We start from the raw sequence: 21,879 nt of genomic DNA, 5'->3' as shown, positions 1-21,879 counted from the left end.
AGAGAGGACTTGATAGAGGTCTACAACATTATGAGAGGCATAGATAGGGTGGATAGTCAGTACCTGTTTCCCAGGGCACCAATAGCAAACACCAGAGGGTATATGTACAAAATTAAGGGAGGGAAGTTTAGGGGAGACATCAGGGGTAAGTTTTTTTTTTTTTTTTTTTTTTTTTTTAATAACACAGAGGGTTGTGAGTGCCTGGAATGACTTGCCAGGGATGGTGGTGGAGGCTAAAACATTAGGGGTATTTAAGAGCCTCTTGGACAGGCACATGAATGAAAGAAAAATGGAGGGTTATGGGGCACTGTGGGTTTAGTATCTTTTTTTAGGTTATATGGGTTGACACAACACAGAGGGCTGAAGGACCTGTTACTGTGCTGTAGTGTTCTATGGTTCTATGGTTCTAAGTCGTCGAGCAGGGAGTTATGGACATAAACTATGTCATTTTAATTCTGAAGCATAGTTCATCAATGCCAGAATACGAGGAGACCAAAATATTAAAGAAATACTTCTTGTTCTGTCTTTTAACCAAATATTGCTTCATACAAGCCTACCTCAGTTACTTGCCTCAAGGTTCAAATACTATGTACAATTAATTCCATTCAAGGAGTACATAAGGATACATTAAAAACAGACAAAGGTGGGGCTCTGGAAAAGTGAGCGCTGAAGGATGAACTTTGTGTTCAATAAAGTACATGTAGAAAAATTGTTTCCACTTGTGGGGATCGAAAACTAGGAGTTTAAATTTTTAGATGATTAAATTTACATCTAGCAGGGAATTAGAATGGTGCAGCATAAGGCCCTTCGGTTCAACATTGTGTTGAACTAATTAAGTTAGTAATCAAATGGCCAATTAAACTAACCCCTTCTGCCTCCATTTCCTGCATATCTGTGTGCATAAGAGCTTACTGAAGGCCTCTATTACATTTACCTCTATCCCCACCTCAGGCACTGATCAGTCTCTGGTGGCTGATTTATTATTCCCTCTCAACCCTATTTTCCTGCCCTCTTCCCATAACCTTTCACACCCTTAAAACCAATAACCTATTTAAATATACTTTAAATACACCCCACAGCTTGTCCTACACAGCTGTCCGTGACAACGAATTCCACTGATTCGCCACTCTCTTGTTAAAGAAATTCCTCCACACATCTCACTTGAATGGAAGTTCTCTCACCTTAAATGTATGCCCTCTGGTATTAGACGTTTCAAGCCTAGGAAAAAGATACTCTATTTTTGTTTCTCATAATCTTACAAACCTCTTTCAGATCTCACCTCAGATTCCGTTGCTCTACAGAAAGCAAACCAACTTTGTCCAACCTCTCTTTGTAGCACATTCTCCAGAGGGGGTGTAGAAGAGGTTTACAGGCAACATCCTGGTAAACGTCTTCTGTACTCTCTAAAGTCTCGATATCTTTCCTATAACGGGGCATACAGAACTGAATCCAACACTGCAGATGCAACCTATAGATTTAGAAAGCTTAATGCAACTTCCTGCCTCAAACTGTTTCCAACCAATAAAGGCAAGCATGCTATATGCCTTTTTTTTACCAACCTGTGTAGCCACTTTTAAAGAGCTGCAGTCTTTATCAAAGTATTTTTATTAACAAAGAAGAATAGCAGAACATTTGTATACAACCATTTTATACCAGTTACAAAAAGAGCCCCCCACCCCTCAATATACAACAAACAGAACCAGCCAGACCAGTCAAAATAGATAGAAAGGTCTATAGTACATACAAAGATACAGCACCTTACACATTTAAATAATCTTTTCAGCATCCATATTTTTGACAAAACTTAAGAGGTTGCCAAATGGTGTTAAATCTTGCAGACTATCTTGACCAAATAGCAGATCTTCTCAAATTTTATAAAGTACATGATATCTTTGATCCAATGTCCATATGTTGGAGGGGAAGAGTCTTTCCATTTGCACAAGATGAGCCTTCTGGCAAGAAGTGAACAAACAGCAATGAGATTGGTTTGTAATTTGCTGAGGTTAACATTCTGAGAAGACACTTCAAATAATGCTATTGCCCAAGATAGTGTAATTAATTATTATTGCCCAAGATAGTGTAATTAATTATCCAAAAATTTTTGAAAAAGTTTCAAATATCAAACCCCAGAAATTTACTAATTTTGGACATGACCAAAACATATGACAGAGTATAACCAGGAATTGTTTACATTTGTCACAAATTGGGTCAAGATCTTTATTAACCTTAGCCAATCTAACTTTAGACCAATGACAATGGTGCACAATTTTAAACTGAACAACATGTCTAAGACACACAGAGGATGAATAAATTCTATGAATTGTTTTTTTTTTGCCATATGCCATCTGGAATTTGTTTCTCAATTTCCCATTTATGTTTTAATAGATGCAAATTCTCAGGATTAACTATATTAAGTCGCTCATAGATTTTGCTTATAGGTTGTTTCACATCAATTTTGCACTCAAGGACTGAATCTAAGAGTGATGAAGGGGGGCAGTAGGGAAAGCACTCAAGATGAGAGGCCATAAAGCTTCTGAGTTGTAAACATCTATACAAGTGTGTCCTGGGTATATCAAATTTCTTAACTAGCTGTTCAAAAGAGGCAAAATTGCTGTCAATGTAGAGATTATACAATGAAGTGATCCTGTATGAAACCAAGTATCAAACGCTACATCCATTATTGATGGGGTGAACATGTAATTTATTGCTACTGGTGCAGCGAGTGAGAGGTTATTAAGTGTAAAATGACGTCTAAATTGGAACCAGATTTTAATGTAATACATCGCGACTGGATTCAGTGCGAAACTAGATACAGGTTGTGACAGTGGTAGTTTAGCATATATTACCGACAAAGAGGTAAATTGTAAGGATGACTTCTCCATAATCACCCAGCTAGGAGCAGCAATATCATCTCTTGTCCAATATAAAATTGCTCTTATATTAGCTGACCGGTAGTAACATAGAAAATTTGTAAGTGCCATACCCCCCATCTTACAAGGCCTCTGTAGCATTTCTTCCTTTACTCTGGGCTGTTTATTATTCCAAATAAAACTTGAAATTTGACTATTTAGGTTACTGAAGAAAGTCTTTGTTAGAAAAATTGGGAGGCTTTGGAACATGTATAAGAATCTGGGCAGGACAGTCATTTTAACTATATTAATCCTCCTGCTAAGGTAAAGAGATAAAGAATTCCAATGTTCAAATTCCTGTTTAAGATGGGAAAGGAGATGTTGATAGTTGGCTTTATAAAGGTCCTTGTAATTACGTGTTATCCAGACCCCCATGTATTTGAATTTCCTATATCTGATTCTAAAGGGGGTCAGGGAAAAAGAAATGTCCAAACACATGGTCCCAATTGGCATTAGTTCACTCTTTTGAAAGTTAACTTTATAACCAGATATTTGACCGAATTTAGTGACAATATTGATAGATTTGGGAGACTTCGAGTTGGATCTGAGATATACAATAGCCTATCATCCGCGTACAGTGACTCTATGTTCCAAAGCTCCCCTCTAGATGCCTCTGATACTAACTGATGTTCTCAGGGCTATAGCGAGTGGCTCAATTGCCACAGCAAAAAGGAGCAGAGATAAAGGGCGTCCCTGTCTTGTGCCACATTGCAGTTCAAAAAAGGACGAAATACAGTTATTAGTATGCCCTGATGCACCATCAATAACTCTCGGAGATGTAAGTCAAGGTAGGCTTTTATTAGCTGGAAGAAAGCACCGTCAGCAGCAAGAGACCATCACACAACATCCTGGAGACTGAGGGAGGAGCAGTGCCTTTATACAGGGGTCTGTGGGAGGAACCACAGGAGCAGTCAGCAGGTGGGGGGGGGGGGGGGCGTGTCCAGACAGGTATATGTAGTTCACCACATGCCCGTGGGGATAAGTAAAGTACTTCCATCCATGAGATGAATGTAGAACCAAAACTAAACTTTTGGAGAGTATAGAAAAGTAAGTCCCATTTCAAATGCCTTTTCAGCATCATGTGAGAGAATAATCTCTGGGGTACTAGACGCAGAGGAATCATATAGTATATTTAGAAGACGTCTTATATTTTAAAAAAAGTACCAATTTCTTATAAAATCTGTTTGATCGGGTGAGATAATCAATGGTAGAATCTTCTCCATTTGGTGTGCCAGGACTTTTGCAAGGATTTTGGTATCCATATTTAAAAGGGACATTGGTCGGTATGAACTACATTCAAGGGGGTCTTTGCCCTTTTTCAAGATTAATGAAAAAACTGCTTGACACATTGTGGGAGGTAGGGAGTGGGATAGAAAAGACTCTTCAAAAACAGATAATAGCAATAGGGAAAGTTGAGTGGAAAACTTTTAAAATTCAGAAAGATATGCATGTGGGCCTGGGGATTTTCCACTCTGCATTACCCCTAATAGCTGAGTCTATCTCCAGAGTTGTGATTGCCTTCTCCAGATCAGCAGCTCATGTGGATCCATATATGCGATGTTTAGCTTTTTAAAGAAATCATCTAGATCTGATGGGGTGGTGAATGACTCTGAGGACTACAGTGATTGGTAAAAGCTATGGAAGCACAAGTTAATTTCTACATTATCTGTTTTATGCCCTGTGCATCCCGTATCTCAGATATACTGTGACTAGCCGTTTTCTGACGCAGTTGATGGGCTAGCAGCCTCCCTGCTTTTCTTCCATGTTCATAAAACTCACATTGCAACTTGGAGATAAGATACTCAGCTTCGAGTTGTTACTAGATTGTATTCGGTCTGAAGTAATAAACGCTGTTTGAGCAAAGCCGATGAGGGCACTTGGCTATGCAAGAGGTTTAATTCCAGTATCTGACCTGTCAGTTGTTCAATATGTTCAATCCTTATTTTTCTCCAATGCGTGCAGAATGAGATTATTTGGCCTCTTAAATATGCCTTTAGCGCCTCCCACACAATTGATGGGGACATCCCTGGTGTTTGCTTAATTCTCAGAAAGGATTCTAATTCAGAATAAATATACTTCACAAAACATTCATCTGAAAGGAGAGTAGGATTTGGCCTCCAAGGACGGTAACTTGGTTGTGTAGAAGGCATACGTAATATTAAAGTAAGCAGACTATGATTGGATATAACTATGGCTTCATAACCACACTCTGTTACAGAAGAGAGGAGGCTGGTGTCCATAAAAAAAAAATCTATTCGCAAATAGGAACCATGCACTGAGGAGAAAAAAGAATAACTCCAAGAGGTAGGGTTATGAAACCGCCATACGTCAGCCACTCCGTACGTTTTAATAAAATGTCTGATAGACTGTGCTGACCTAGAGATAGGGATATTCCTTGCAGCACTGCGATCCAAAATTGGAGTGTGGACAAATTGAGCTTATGTGTGACACGTTTGGCAACTTGGAGAAGAAATCACTAAAAAAAAATATGGTCATCCCAATTCAGTGCATAAACATTGGCAAGAATAACTGGCAGCCCATATAGCGGCCCATTTACAATTAAAAACAGTCCAGCTGGATCAGATTCAATGCTCGTTGCCACAAACTGTGTATTTTTACTAATTATTATAGCTGCTCCTCTAGCCTTTGAATGAAAATTAGAGTGAAATACTTGACCAACCCATCTCCCTCTTAGTCGACAATGATCAAAGATACACAGATTCCTGTAGGAATGCTATAGGTGTTTCAAATGAGTAAATACCTTCTTACGTTTTACAGGGTGATTAAGAGATTTAACATTCCAACTCACTAATTTAACAGAGCAACCGTTTGTCCGAGATGAAATATTATTAACCATATGGAACTGAAAGAAGTGGAATATCACATAGGTGTCTCCTAATATACATAGATAGAAACAAAGATAGGCCTAAGCATGAAACAAAAAGAAATAGTCTCCTACCGTCATCACCTATACAAACACGGTGAACCCAAAACCCTTTATTACCATATCCACATATTAAGTGTTTACTTGGGTGCCTTCTGAGCTAATCAGGTTGAGCTCCTGCCCAACCCACCCGAAATTAAGAAACAAAAAAAAAGAATAGCACTAGAAATTCCTCCAGCCTATAAATATCAACATTGTTTGGGATATCAACATTGCACACACACTTACAACTGATATTATAAATATGCTAATTAATGACAGATGAATCCAATTTGGTTTAAGCATATTGAAGGATTCAAAATTAAACCTAATCTTGAAAAGATATTCCCCCCCCCAAAAAAAAAGAGCTTTAACTTCTCAACAACAGTGGCCACAAAAAAAACATAACTTCCACGACAAAAGACTAGGATAATCATAATACCTTTTCTGGGCACTGCAGGAAACTATCGATTCTGCAACTGTTTATGAATAGCCCACCGGCGTTCCACATGTGAAAAATGCATTACTGGTCTGTGATCATGTTCTGTGTTTTGCTGCCGTGACAGTATGCTCTGTTATGTAGGCTATGGCTTTCTCCAGGTCCAGAAATTCTTTCTCTGCTCCACTGTGTGTAACGTGGAGTCGAGCAGGGAACCATATCGGATATCCAGCTGGTCACGCAGCAGATTCCTGACATCTTTTGAATCTTTGAATCCAACACCAGCTCCAACATCAGGGCGTTTACGATGGTTTGAAGCGATACCATTTCTTCTGATCATGATGATATGCCATCTTTCATGTCTTTAACATTAGCCTTTACTTGGGTCAATCTCAATTTGGGTCAGTGCCGCATTGCTTGCTAACTCGATTCTTACTACCTGCAACTCATTTTTTAGGTAGTTTAAATTTTCGGCAAGGGCGTTTCTCAGCTTGTCTCTTATCACTGCAGAAATTTCCGTTTTTAGCTCCAAGAAGAGCTGGATCTTTAGGTCTTCTGTGTCCATTTCACCTGAGTTCATGCGGGGTAGAGTACTTGAACGTTCATGGTAAGCACTTAAACTACGACCGACGGAGAGTCGGTCGTCTTGGTGTTAGTGGGCCCAGTGTATTTATATTTTCGAAGCTTAGGTGCCATTACCGCATGTCAGAAAACAAAGTAACACCCACTATATGTACTTAGACGACTTATTTACTTACTTTGATAAGATTTGAAAGAAAGCGCTATTCTAAATATACAATAAAGTAAAGGTTAGGCAGGAGCCCAACCAAACACGCCTTACTCCATTGCTTGCTCACGTGGTCTCCAAGGAGCTGCAGTCCTGACCTCAAGATCCCTCTGCACATTAACACTATTAAGGGTTTTGCCATTAACTGTCTCTTTATACTTAATCCTGAAAGTGTAACACTTCATACTTGGCCGGGACAAACTTCATCTGCTGTTTCTCTAGCTATAACTATATCCCACTGTAGACTTGTCCAGTTTTCTACACTATCCACAACACTAATCTTTGTATCATCTGCACACTTACAAACCCAGCCACCTACATTTTTATCCAGCTCAGTCATATGTAACCCCCTGGGTCGCCTCAGGCTCACTCAGCTCGTTCTTGTCTAGGGGGAGCAGCCTTTGGCCCCGCCAAACTGGGTAATCAGCTGGTGTGGATGCTGTGTGATGTCCCCACCTCACCAAAGAACAAACAGGACACCATATGCGATTAAATGATTACAGTTTATAAAGATTACTATAAATACAGTATACATGAAGGAAAAGAAAATAAAGAAAAGGCGCCAAACTTATCAAAGTCTAAACCACTTCATGCACAACCGTTGGAGCTCAATTACCGAAGTCTTCTGGCCACCATTCGATCCCCTCCGAACTCCTCGACTCGCAGCTTAGGACCACCCGAAGTGATCAACCAAGCACATCTAGCTTCATCTCCTCTCCTCGGGGTACCTCCTGGCCTTGGACCCCCGCTTGGGGTCCGTTCCTCGCCCATCGCGTTCCTCGTTCATCGTGTACTCTCTCTCTCTCACCCCCTCGCGCCAATCTCCCCAAAAGCCCGCCAACAATAGCTTACAGACTCAGAAGAAAGAACAACATTAATCCCAATTGGTTAACAAAGGAATACAATTCTCGTTATCAGTAAATTTTAACCCAAACAAGCTTCTAGCACTCTCTCACAACAAAGAAGCATTCCTACTTTTAACAAAACAAAGAAGCCATTTTGATTAACATACGCAGTAACAAAGAAAAAGAAGAAACCCCCCTTTATACATATATACCAGAAATCAGTGAAGGTTCCAGTATGGATTCCTGCAGAACACTGCTAGTCACAGGCCTCCAACCAGAATAATCCCCAACGACCATTATTCCTTGTTTTCTATGGGCAAGCCAATTTGGAATCTTAGTGGCCAATTCACCTTGGATCCCATGCATCTTAATTCTCTGGATGAGCCATGAGAGACCTTGTCAAACTTCTTAATAAAATCCATGTAAACATCCACCCTCTGCCTTTCTCCATCATCTTCGTACAAACAATGCTGCAGGGACTTGACTCACTGTGTGTTCAAAATGTGGAAACACTAGTTCAAGTAGTTTAGGAAAATATGTAGAGGTATGCAAACATGCTCTAACTAAACACACGAGGGAGAAACCGAAGAAAAGAATGCACTTATAGGAGATTCAGCTTGATGTATTCAAGTGTTCTTGCACAATTTTCTTCACGTAAGGAGCCGGAATAAAAGAAAAATCAAGTTTCAACAATTTCCCGGTCAAAATACAACTTCCAGCACCAAGACTCTACAAATGCACATCTTTGTTAGTGCAAAGTGGAAGATGTCCTGCAGAGTTAAAACATGTCAGAACTTGACAGAGTAACTACACATGCAGTTCATTGCTGCCAAATTCTGTAACACGAGAGACTCCAGATCTCATGTGCTATGTAATAGACTATCAGAATAAGATTTAACATCACCAGCATTTATTGTGAAATGTGTTGTCTTTGTGGCAGCAATACAATGCAATACATAAAAATAGAGACAACTGAATTAAAGTGTGTGGTTTTTAATATATATTCTGTACCTCCCTCCTGATGGTAGCAATGAGAACAAGGCATGACCCAGGTGGTGGGGGTTCTTAATGATGGACACCACCTTTCTGAGGTATCACTCCTTGAAGATGCCTGGATACTACGAGCTAAAATACCTTTTGTCTTTGCACACTCGAGCAGTGTAGAAGTCACAAAGAAAAATACATAGTTTGTGGGCATCTCAAAGTAAAACATTCAGCCCTTTTATCCATCTTTGACAAGCCCCCACCTTTGTTTGTGTCAGCTTCATCCTGTTTGCCTGCTGTTCGCTCAAGAAGCTTTCCACAAAACTGTCTGATGTCCAACCATTACTACAAGAAAATGCTTTTCTCGAACAAACAACGTATCAGCATTCTGAAAACTTGGTGAATGGGTTGCACTCCAATGACAACATTGATGTTTATCATTTCCAAGGGACGCTGGAGACAAGAATAGCTACTGATAGAAGTTGTAGAGTCCAAGAGTTGTACAGCACAGAAAGAGGCGCTTTGCCCCAATTTCTCCATGCTGGCCACAATGCCTACACTAATCTTTTATCTTTCCCAGTTTTGAATGTGACTGTTTTTGGAGCTTAGCTGGACTAAAATGCATTCAACAGGCAGTTTTATAGTATATAAAGGGTCTTACTAGGGCAGGGGTCATGCCAATCCTCATCTTGGGGAATGATGGGCAAGTGGTGGCAGTGTCTGTGGCAAAACCGTTTGGCACAGTAACCACAGATCAGCAAGTTTCAAGCTAGTCACGGTAAAGATAAGCTTGGGCCTGAAGTTAAGGACCTGAATTGGGAGAATGCTGATTTCAACAGTATAAGACAGGACCTGGTGAAAGTTGAGTTGGAAGAGCTGCTGGAGGCAAAGACACCATTCAAGGTCTTTATTCTTTGGAGCGTAGAAGGTTGAGGGTGGAAGATAGAGGTATTTAAAATTATGAGGGGATAGATAGAGTTGACATGGATAGGCTTTTTCCATTGAGAGTAGGAGAGATTCAAACAAGAGGACGAGTTGAGAGTTGGGGGCAAAAGTTTAGGGGTAACACGAGGGGGAACTTCTTTACACAGAGAGTGGTAGCTGTGTGGAACAAGCTTCCAGTAGAAGTGGTAGAGGCAGGTTCGGTATTGTCATTTAAAGTAAAATTGGGTAAGTATATGGACAGGAAAGGAATGAAGGGTTATGGGCTGAGTGCAGGTCGGTGGGACTAGGTGAGAGTAAGCATTTGGCACGGACTAGAAGGGCCAAGATGGCCTGTTTCCGTGCTGTAATTGTTATATGGTAACAGGTGAAAGGTATTTAAATGTGAGACAATAAGAGCTCACAGTTAGCATGTCCCTATAAAAGTAAGAAGCAAAGATGTTATGATCAGTGAACCTTGGCTAACAAAGGAAATTGAAGATTTGATCAGAAATAAGTAAAAGTCTAGTGTAGGTGTTTGGTATCAAGCAAGTCCTTTGATGTCTAGAGAGGCAGTAACAGAATTTAAAGGGTTCAGGTGGGCTAATAAGAGGGCATGGAATTACCTTAACAAATGGGATTAAGGAGAATTTCAAAATCTTAGAGATGTTTGCAGCTGGGTCGGAGGAAATAGGGCCTTTTAGATACAAAAAGGGGAATCTATACAGGAAACAATAGGATTCAAAACGTATACTTGCCATCAGAATTCCCAGAAGTGTCGGATGAGGAATTAAGGGAGGGAATATGCTGATTTTCAAAAGCATGTCTGTGTCACACCACAACCATAAGACCATAGGATACAGGAGCAAATTTAGGCCACTTTGCCCCCTTGAGTCTGCGCCGCCATTTCATCAAGGCTGATCCAATTTTCCTCTCAGCTCCAATCTCCTGCCTTCTCCCCGTATCCCTTCATGTCCTGAAGAATCAAGAATCTATCAACCTCAGTCTTAAATATACATAAAGACCTGTGGCAAAGAATTCCAGATTCACCACTCTCAGACTAAAGAAATTTTTCTTCATCTCCGTTCTAAAAGGACACCCCTCTAATCTGAGGCTTCAGCTCTCCCATCATTGGCAACATCCTCTCCACATCCACTCTATCAAGACTTTTTACCATTCGATAGGTTTCAATGAGGTCAGCCCACATTCTTCTGAATTCTAGTGAATACAGGCCCAGAGCCAACAAACACTTTTCATATGACAAGCCGTTCAATCCTGGAATCATTTCCGTGAAACTCCTTTGAACCCTCTCCAGTTTTGGCATATCCTTTCTAAGAATAACAGCTCACAATCTGGTGATATGGTGCAACTCAAACTACCTGCGTCTCAATATCACCAAGACCAAGGAGATGGTGGTGGACTTTAGGAGATCTAGGTCTCATATGGAGCCAGTGATCATTAATGGAGAATGTGTGGAGCAGGTTAAGACCTACAAGTATCTGGGAGTACAGTTAGACGAGAAGCTAGACTGGACTGCCAACACAGATGCCTTGTGCAGGAAGGCACAGAGTCGACTGTACTTCCTTAGAAGGTTGGCGTCATTCAATGTCTGTAGTGAGATGCTGAAGATGTTCTATAGGTCAGTTGTGGAGAGCGCCCTCTTCTTTGTGGTGGCGTGTTGGGGAGGAAGCATTAAGAAGAGGGACGCCTCACGTCTTAATAAGCTGGTAAGGAAGGCGGGCTCTGTCGTGGGCAAAGTGCTGGAGAGTTTAACATCGGAAGCTGAGCGAAGGGCGCTGAGTAGGCTACGGTCAATTATGGAAAACTCTGAACATCCTCTACATAGCACCATCCAGAGACAGAGAAGCAGTTTCAGCGACAGGTTACTATCGATGCAATGCTCCACAGACAGGATGAAGAGGTCAATACTCCCCAATGCCATTAGGCTTTACAATTCAACCGCCAGGACTTAAGAATTTTTTAAAAGCTATTATTAATGCTTTTTGAGATAATGATTTAGATGCATATCAATATTTTTTATTGTATGTAATTAGTTTTGCTACAACAAGTGTATGGGACATTGGAAAAAAAAAAGTTGAATTTCCCCATGGGGATGAATAAAGTATCTATCTATCTATTTCCAAGAGAGGTCTCACCAGTCCTTTATAGTTTCAACATTACATCTTTACTTTTATATTCTAGTCCTCTTTAAACGAATGCTAACATTGCATTTGCCATCCTCACCACAGACTCAACCTGCTAATTAATCTTCAGGGAATCCTGCACAAGGATTCCCAAGTCCCTTTGCACCTCAGTTGTTTTGCATTTTCTCTCCAATTACAAACTAGTCAAGCCTTTCATTTCTTCTACCAAAGTGTGTGACCATACACTCTCTGACACTGTATTCCATCTGCCATTTCTTTGTTCATTCTCCAAATCCAAGTCCTTCTGTAGCCTCCCTACTTCCTCAAAACTACCAACACAGGCCCCTGTGGAACACCACTCGTCACTGGCAGTCAACCAGACAAGGCTCCCTTTACTCCCCCTCTTTGCCTCCTGCCAGAATCTTTCCTGTAATATCATGGGTTTGTAGCTTGTTAAGCAGCCTCATGTGTGGCACCTTGTCAAAGGCCTTCTGAAAATCCAAGTACACAACATCAACTGATTCTCCTTTGTCCATCCTGCTTGTTATTTTTTCAAAGAATTCCAACAGATTTGTCAGGCCAGACTTTCCCTTGAAGAAACCTTGCTGACTACAGCCAATGTTATCCTGTGCCTCCAATTACCCTGAGACCTCATCCTTAATAATCAACTCCAACATCTTCCCAACCAGTGAGGTCAGACTAACTAGCCTATAGTTTTCTTTTTACTGCCTCTCTCTCTTTTTCAGAGTGGACTGACATTTGTAATTTTCCAGTCTTCCAAAACCTTACAGAATTTAGTGATTCTTGAAAGAACATTACTAATCTCTTCAACCACCTCTTTCAGAACCCTGTGGTGTACAAGCCATTTGGTCTAGGTGACTTATCCATCTCAGACCTTTCAGTGTCCCAAGAACTTTCTCTCTAGTTACAGTAACTTTACCCTGTTCTAACACCTGGAACTTCCACCTACTGTTCGTATCTTCCACAATGAAGACTGATGCAAAATACTTATTCCGTTTATCTGCTATTTCATTGTGCCCCATTACTGCCTCTCCAGCATCATTTTCTAGTGGCCCAATATCCACTCTTGCCTCTCTATTATACTTTATGTATTTGAAGAAACTTTTAGTATCCTCTTTAATATTATTGGCTAGCTTATTCCTTTCAATGACTTTTTAAAAAAAGCTGCCTTCTGTTGGTTTTTAAAAGCTTCCCAATCCCCTCACTTCCCACAAATTTTTGCTCTATTATATGCCCTCTCTTTGGCTTTTATGTTGGCTTTGACTTATCTTGTTAGCTACAGTTGTGTCAACTTTCCTTTAAAATACTACTTCCTCTTTGAATGTATATATCCTGTGTCTTCTGAATTGCTTCCCGTAATTCCAGCCATTGCTGCTCTGCTGTCATCCCTGCCAGTGTTCTTTTCCAATCAATTTTAGCCAACTCCTCTCATGCCTCTGCAATCCACTGTAATACTGATATATCTGACTTCAGCTTCTCTTTCTCAAATTTCAGGGTGAATTGGATCATATTATGATCACTTTCCTCCAAGGGTTCAATGTACAATTCTGGTTCATTGCACAACACCCAATCCAGAACAGCTGACCCTCCAGTGGGCTCAACCATGGGTTACTCCAAAAAGTCATCTCAGAGGCCTTCTAGAAACTTCCCCTCCTGTAATCCACCACTAACATGATTTTCCCTAAACTACCTGCATATTGAATTTCCCCTGACTATTGTCAATCTTTCACAGAATCTGGTTTCAATATTGTGTGTGGTGGAGCTCCTTGGCTTCTCAAAACAAGCTGAGGACGGAATGTTTGTCAATTTTTAAACCATGTTTATTTACCATAAGCAGTTTTACAAGAAGTACTGTCGCAGGAAAACAGCATCCATCAAAGACCTCCGCCACACAGGACACGCTCTCTTCCTGCTGCTGCCGTCAGGAAGGTACAGGAGCCTCAGGACTCACGCCACCAGGTTCAGGAACATTACCCCTCAATCATCAGGCTCTTATAAACCAGTGGGGATAGTTTCACTTGCTCCATCACTGAACTGTTCCCACAACCCATGGACTCACTTTCATCTCATGCTGTTGATACTTATTTACAATTACTTTTTTTCCCCTCTTTTTGCAGTTTGATGTCTTTTGCACATTGGTTGGTTGTTTGTCCTGTTGGATGTGGTCTTCCATTCACTCTATTATGTTTCTTGGATTTACTGAATATGCTCACAAAATAAAGAAACCTCAGTGTTGTATATAGTGACCTATATGTATTTCGATAATAAATTCACTTTGAATTTTGAAATGGACCTGTTTTGGCTATAACCCAAGATCTTTGACATATGGCCAAATATCTATCCATCTGAACTCAACTCCATCAAGCTTACTACCTGCATCAACCTACATTCATAATCCTCCAAGGATGACTTCGATGAAAAATTGGGCATTTTTCCCCAACTCTTGGAACTTGTTGTCATGATTCATTCTTGCCCTGGCTTCCACATCAATCACAAATCGAATAATAGCTTCCCCCATGCGATACTCCTCTGTAGCAGAACCGGTGCTGTTTGAAGGGATTTCCCTCAGCAGTATCAGAGCAGTGCAAACCTGATCCTCATATATCCCACCACTTTCCATCAGGACTTAGCCAACACGCATCAGGACCCAGACCTATAAAACCAACAAGGCCCCCAGTCCTCAGGCACTCTCACTATCCACACCTCCACCCCCAGTCTTAGCCATACTTTCTCTCTGGTGCTGATCTTCAAGCAACCAGCCCCCAAGACTTGGATCACTCCAACCCATTACTAACTCACTTGCCCAAACACCATCAGTCTCTCCCCGTCCATGTCAGAGTTACTAAGCTCTACAGCAGCGAACCCACATTCAAAACAATTGGCATTATGTTGAGCAAAGACCGTCCAGTAAGCTCCACCATCTTTTGCATGTTCTGTAAAGTCTCCAGTTCTATTCACCATGTGAATGCACCAATTTATCAACAGTCAATGCTTAAGACAAACTATTGAAATGTCAGCATGTCAAACGATGGCTAGGTATTTTGAGAATACTGTAGCAGCAAACCATAAGCAACGACGGCACAATTCATCCATGTCTCCATTATTCTGAGCCCATTAGCTAAACTTCAGCCTAAATATAAATATCAGAAAGAAGTCCTTTTCTATTAGTAGTACAATTTTGAGTCATTACAGACTGGAGAAACAGAGGAGCACCTTTAGTAACAGACTGATTCCAACGAGGTGCTCCACTGAATCCCACAGGGGATCCTTTCTCCCTGTGGCTATAAGAGTCCACAACTCCTTTGCCTCAAGTATGTGGTTTCATTGTATATCTGTATTTTGCACTATTACTTTTTAATGCACATTTTGTATTTTTTTTGTACTTAATGATTACATTTTGTATTTAAAAGTGTACATTCCTGACAGAGCAACCTTACAACAATAAGTTCCTTTGAGATAAATAAAGTTTTATCTTATAAAACCCCAAATTTTTCTGCAGATAATAGAGGATGCTTAAATATCCATAACAGCAGGGGATATTTACTGGGATCACCATTAACACTTGGATCCTTGGCAGTAAAGGTACTATTCATTACCACATTATGCAAGAAACTTCAAGTGACATGACAAAAATTTGGACAGGAAGGCCTCTTCCTCCACTGCCCAATCGAATATCCAAGCAAGGCAGTACAATAATTTCACATTCCCCGGATTAACAGCATTTACAGAAAAATCCTAAATATTAAAGATTGAACACAAATGACAAAGGATATGCACAACATTTAGTGAAGTGAGGATTACCTTATCAAGGATGTACTTATTGAGGTACGGCATATAGCCCTGGCTGGAGACAGGTCCATCATCGTCATCTCTGAAATGCTCTTCGAGTGCCACTGGGTCATGTGGGATATGCAGCACAGTACACAGATTATGAGACAAGACCTGGAAGATAGCAATAAACACAGAGTTCCTTTCAGAATTCCAATCAATTACCAATGCTCTATCACTGTAAACCGTATTTAATGCACGTACAATGGTATTAGTTCTGATTCAATCACAGCAAATCTGCAGGACTTCTGAGGCTGAAGCAGGTTTCTTAGCATTGCTCTGTGTCTGCCAGTGAGTGATAACACTGCATACCAAGTTCAAGCCATCATGGCTTCAGGGCTAGCTCTCACTACAATAACCAGGCTGCAACAAAAGTATATTATAGACTGAGTACAGACACGTGAAAGTGCCTCAGTCGCAGGTTAAATGGAGGACCCATCTATCCTCTGAGGTAGATGTGAAAAATCCCTTGGACCTGAACGTTACCTATTCCAGTACCAACATTACTCAAGCAGATTCACCAATCAGTTTTGTTCTTTGCTATGAATGGGCAAGTGAACCACTACATTCCTCAACACCACCACAGTTACAACATACAGGTACTTTATTGGCAGCAAGCTACACTGCAAAGCGCTGATGTTGTGATAGATGCTTTATAGATGAAAGCTCGTTCATCTTTTGAATCCACAGCAGAGGCCAAAATGAATAAAAGCTGGCAAGACAGGAAGATGTTCAGTGGCAAGTGGCGCAGATGAAACTAACATAGATCATGGAGGAGAACAACAATAATCATTGGGAAATTGAGCAACATAGAAGTTGGGCTTCACAGAAAGTAGCAAAGTGAATATTGTGTATCAACTAGCCACTGAATTCAGTGAAAGCAAAGTGGGTTCATTTGTATAATGTGTTGTCAAAGTACAAAGCCAATTCTATAACAGAGAAAAACTAAAAAGTGACCCCACTTTAGTCATTAGGCAGGTGTGTAATTTATGTACAGTTTACATACTTCCAGCAGATGCCGTGAATAGAGCTGAGGGGCCTGAGGGTAACAAATACCTTCCATTTCTCAACTCATGTGGCAGTGAGGGCTTATCATGATTTGGCTTGAAATCAATTAACTCATACAAGGTCATACAAGATTTCATGCACGTCAGTAGCAGTGATCTGGCCTTCCAGGTTTCATCCAGTCTTCTGTATCTGGGCAGGTATTTCTGTTTAGCAAGAACTTGATGATGTAGCAAACATTGCACAAATTCTGCAACTGAAATACACAATTCAAATGCAAATAAAATTGGCTTACATGAGTGAAAATACAGAAGCATTGACTTTCATTTTACCTCATGAATTTTAACTTTTAACATTCAATACTCTCCCACAAGTGCAAAATGTCTTCTATGTGTCTACCATACTAACATCGTTTAAAATTTTAAATAACGAATTCTTTCAGGTGAGCTCCCATGTTTTTATTCTAGAAAAATTAATCTCAGGCATGTCTTGTATTTCCTTAAATATAGAAACATAGAAAACCTACAGCACAATCCAGGCCCTTCGACCCACAAGGCTGTGCCAAACATGTACTTACTTAGAAGTTACCTAAGGTTACCAATAACCTTAAAATGATAACTGTAAAACTTCCTAATCACTATGCAGCTCTGGAAATTAAGAATGTAATACCGTTTCCAGTGCCTTGAAAAAGTATTTCACATTTTACTGTCTCATTTTCTAAATTTAAAATATATTGAAGTAGGATTTTTGAGCTAACCTACAAAACATTGTACATCATGTCAAATCTGAAGAAAAATTCCAAAACCTCTCAACAATTTACCAAAAATTAAAAACCAAAATTGTAAGTACAATACAAACTTTCATCAGGTGGAATTACCTTCCTAGCAGACCCAATTTGTTGATGCAGAAAATTGGAGAATCATCTGTTTTCAATGAATAAATCCTCCCCCCCCCCCCCGCCACCCCATAAGGTCCAATAGTATAGTAGATTTTCAACAGACCTAACCAAAATGAAGACGAAAGGGCATTCAAGATGAGTCAGGGAAATTATAATAGAGAAGCACAAATCTGGGGAAAGATACAAGACCATCTCAAAGGCACTGAACATACCTTGGGGCTTAGTGCAGTTCTACAGTTATTATGAAACCACAGCTACACCGCCTAGATCAGCCTTCCCCCCCCCCCCCCCACTCCCTCCAAAACTTGGTCACCAAAGAATTGCACTCCTAAGAGAGGCTACTGTGACCTCCAACAGTCACTCTGAGGGAGCTGCAAAAGTCAGTATCTGCAACTGGAGATGAAGTTTATGGCTCCACAATCTCTAAGGCCTTGCACAAGAAAAAAAAAGGTATTTATGGAATAGTGGCAAGGAAGAAACCCTGGCTAAAAAAAATATCCTGGCCCTTAAAGACTGTGCAAAGCATCACTGTGAAGATGTGGATGAAGGTCTTTTGGTCAGATGGGATTAAAGTGGAACTTTTTGGCATCAACACTAAGATGGATACTTTATTGATTGATCACAAAGGAAATTACAGTGTCACTGTAGCATTACAAGTGCACAGATATACAAATATTAGAAGAGAAACAAGAAAGAATTTAAAAAATAAGTTACCTCAAGCAGTCTAACAGAAGGGGTTATCACTTCCTCAGCTACTCATTATAGGGCCTAATGGTCAAAAGCAAGAATGACCTCGTATAGTGCTCTTTGGAGAAGTGCAGTTGTCTTAGTCTATTACTAAAAGTGCTCCTCTGTTCAGCCAAGGAGGCATGCAGAGGGTGAGAAGCTTTGTTCAGAATTGCCAGGATTTTCCGTAGGGTCCTTTGTTCTACAGTGTGTCCAGTTTGACCTGTAACAGAACCAGCCTTTCTGATCAGTTTATTGAGCCTGTTGGCATCACCCATGTTGATGTTATTGCCCCAGCACACCACTGGATAGAAGATTGTACTGGCAACAACAGACTGGTAGAACATGTGAAGGAGAGGCCTGCCTAATCCAAGGGACCTCAGTCCCCTCAGGAAGCAGAGGTGACTCTGGCCCTTCTTGTACACGGCCTCTGTGTTGGTGCTTCACTCAATTCTGTCATCCAGGTGCAGTCCCAGGTACTTGTAGGTCCTTACCATCAATAGTAACAGGGAGCAGTGCAGGTTTAGTCTTCCTAAAGTCCATCAACTTCTCCTTTGCCTTACTGATGCTGAGCTGCAGATGATTCAGCTTGCACCGTTTGATAAAGTCCTCCACCAGGGCCCTGTATTCAGCAGTAAGTATGGCATAAATCTAATACTGCACATCAGCCAGCTAACTCCATCCTTAACTGTAAAGTACAGCGGAGGCACTATCATGCTCTGAGGATGCTTTTCAGCAGCAGGGACTGGAAATCTGGTCAGGATTGATGGAAAGATGAGTGCTGCTAAATACAGAGAGATCCTGGATAAAAACCCTGCTGGCCTCTGCCAGGAAGCTTAAACTGGGAGGAAGTTCAACCTGCAGCAGGACAACGACACTGCCACAGCAACTTCAAATGAAGCAAACTGGCACTCTTGAGTGGCCCACAGTTCTGACCTTCACCAAGTGAACTTCTCTGGCAAGACCTCAAGATTGCTGTGCACCACCTCTGCCCAACTAACCTGGCACAGCTTGAGCAACTTTGCAAGGAGGAATGGGCAAATCGTGCTCCAACACATTGTGCAAAGCTAACAGAGACTTATCCAAGAAGACTATTGGCTGTAATAGCTGCAAGAGGTGGTTCAACTAAGTACTGAGCAAAGTGGGCGGGGGGGGGGGGGGGGGGGGGGGAGAGGGAATACTTTTAAACTGCTGACATTTCAGTCTTTTAGTCTTTCACGCTTTATAATTTTCCCTGGGTGTTTTTTTTTGGGCTCGACTGTGAAAAAATGAACATGTAATTCACAAATAAAAATTCTCAGTTAAATTGATCAAAATCCCTGGTTGTAATCACAAACAAGAGAACATCTGTAGATGCTAGAAATCCAAGCAACACACACAAAATGCTGGAGGAACTCAGCAGGCCAGGCAGCGTCTATGGAAAAGTGTACAGTCGACATTTCAGTCCAAGACCCTTTATCAGGACTGTGTGTGTATTACCCTGGTTGTAATGCTCATTCATGTGAGGATTGAGCTAAATACCTGTGAAAGGCACTGTACATTTCTGTAAGAAAAGCAGGATAAAGATTAACAAGCTGTCCTGCCACATATGGAGGAATTTAAGGTGGGGGGTTATATGGGAGGCAGGATTTGAGGGTCGGCACAACATTGTGGGCCGAAGGGGCTGTAATGTGCTGTACTATTCTATGTTCTATATCATGCAATGAACGCATATTAACAAGAGAGCATGGAATCCTTTTCCAGTCTGGCTATTCTCAGAAACTCATCACCATTTTTGCCTGATTTTCACAGGAATACAGTATTTAAAATGCTGGCTGTGATCCTAACAGACAGATTAACCATAGAACTGGTCCTAGTGCAGAAATTGTTCAAGTGAGGGTTAGGTCATTGTCCTAAACCCTCTTCCCAATCTTCTTTGCTACAATACTGCACCTCAGCTCCAACAATCTTCCAGCTAGAATGGAGACAGATGAGCATGAAACAGTGCAACTTTTGTGATTTCCATTCCAGAGCCAAACTCACGACAGCTTCAGTCACTGGTTTACAGCATGCAAACTGTGTTTGCTAATGTGCGCACTCAATACTGAGCTCCAAGTCAAAGTTGACTCCTCTGGAGCAAGGAAAAGAATGGGCCTCAATCAGAAATCCATGCTGAGAACACAGAAAAATTTACATCTCAGGAATCACCTCTCAACAAACACAGATAACAAAGATAAAACCCATCATAGCCTCCCAAGTATCAGTCTAGGGTGACCAAGGATAAATGTATATGAGGATTAAGATATCAAACCCAGCAGCAAGCTCAAGACTTATGAGGAAAAGCAAGCTCTTCCCTCTCATACACTTTGAAGTTAGGTACAACCTACACCTCAAAGCACTGGTGCGAAATCTTCACTGGCAGATGGACAAACTAATGTCAACATCCTCGTGGACTAACTGGATGCCAGGTTTGTAAAATGAAGTAGGAACATCGTGAAAAGGCACTGAAGTCCCAGTCTCTACTGTGAAGACAGATGGAGGTAATGTGTAAACAGCCTTAGAGTGTACATTCCAGAATGCCCATTGATCCCGAATAGACATCTGAACCCCCACAGAAATGAAGTTGGAGCAATTCATCCTTAACCCCGTGAGATAAAGGATCACACACAAACTACTGGAGGAACTCAACAAGTCAGGCAGCATCTATGGAAATGGATAAACAGTCGATGCTTTGGGCTGAGACCCTTCTTCAGGACTGGAAAGGAAAGAAGATGTCAGAATAAAAAGGTTGGGTTGGGGGAGGATAGCTCGAAGGTGATAGGTGAAGCCAGATGGGTGGGAAAGGTAAAGGGCTGGAGAGAAAGGAATCTGATAGGAGAGGAGAGTGGACCATAGGAGAAAGTGAAAGAGGAGGTGATGGGAAGGTGACAAAAGGTAAGAGGACAAAGTGGGGAATGGAAGAGGAGGGGGTGGGATATTTTTAAACTGCAAGGTGAATTCGATGTTCATGTCATCAGGTTGGAGGCTACCCAGACAGTGAGAGTGGCCTGAGAGTGGCCTCATCTTGGACTGACATTTTGGAACAGGAATGGGAATTCGAATTGAAATGCTTGCCACCAGGAAGTTCCACTTCTGGCGGATAGAGTGGAGGTCCCCCAATTTACAACGGGTCTTACCAATGTAGAGGGGGGGGGCCACATAAAGTTTACAAGGTATCAATCCATCGTTTCAAACAGGAACTACTGAGCCTTATTGTAAAAAAAAAGGTTTGTGTGGTTTGACAACTTCACAAAGAATGACTCAGAATTTACAAAAAGCCTCTACTTCAAATGAAAACCACATGGACGACTATTCACCTTTCTTCAGTTTCTTACTCATAGTAAATATAATGCATTGACTATTTTATCTTTAAAAGATAAGTTGCATCAGGATGCTTTAGTCAGAGGTTTTTAATGTCTCCAACAGTAAAA

At 41.0% G+C, this 21,879-nt stretch overlaps 1 protein-coding gene across 2 annotated transcripts in view; it reads right to left on the bottom strand.

Annotated features, from left to right (window-relative positions):
• Positions 1 to 21,879, bottom strand: part of LOC140717109 (differentially expressed in FDCP 6 homolog) — a 167,015-nt gene that overhangs the window by 112,738 nt on the left and 32,398 nt on the right. For both annotated transcript variants that reach the window (XM_073030339.1, XM_073030341.1), the window contains exon 2: positions 15,775 to 15,915. In XM_073030339.1, coding sequence (XP_072886440.1) covers positions 15,775 to 15,915 — 141 coding nt within the window. The remainder of the gene's footprint in view (positions 1 to 15,774; positions 15,916 to 21,879) is intronic.

Source organism: Hemitrygon akajei, chromosome 27 (assembly GCF_048418815.1).
Source record: "Hemitrygon akajei chromosome 27, sHemAka1.3, whole genome shotgun sequence".
Classification (NCBI taxonomy): domain Eukaryota; kingdom Metazoa; phylum Chordata; class Chondrichthyes; order Myliobatiformes; family Dasyatidae; genus Hemitrygon; species Hemitrygon akajei.
Note: the sequence above shows the minus strand (reverse complement) of the source record. Positions and strands in the feature narration are given on the sequence as shown.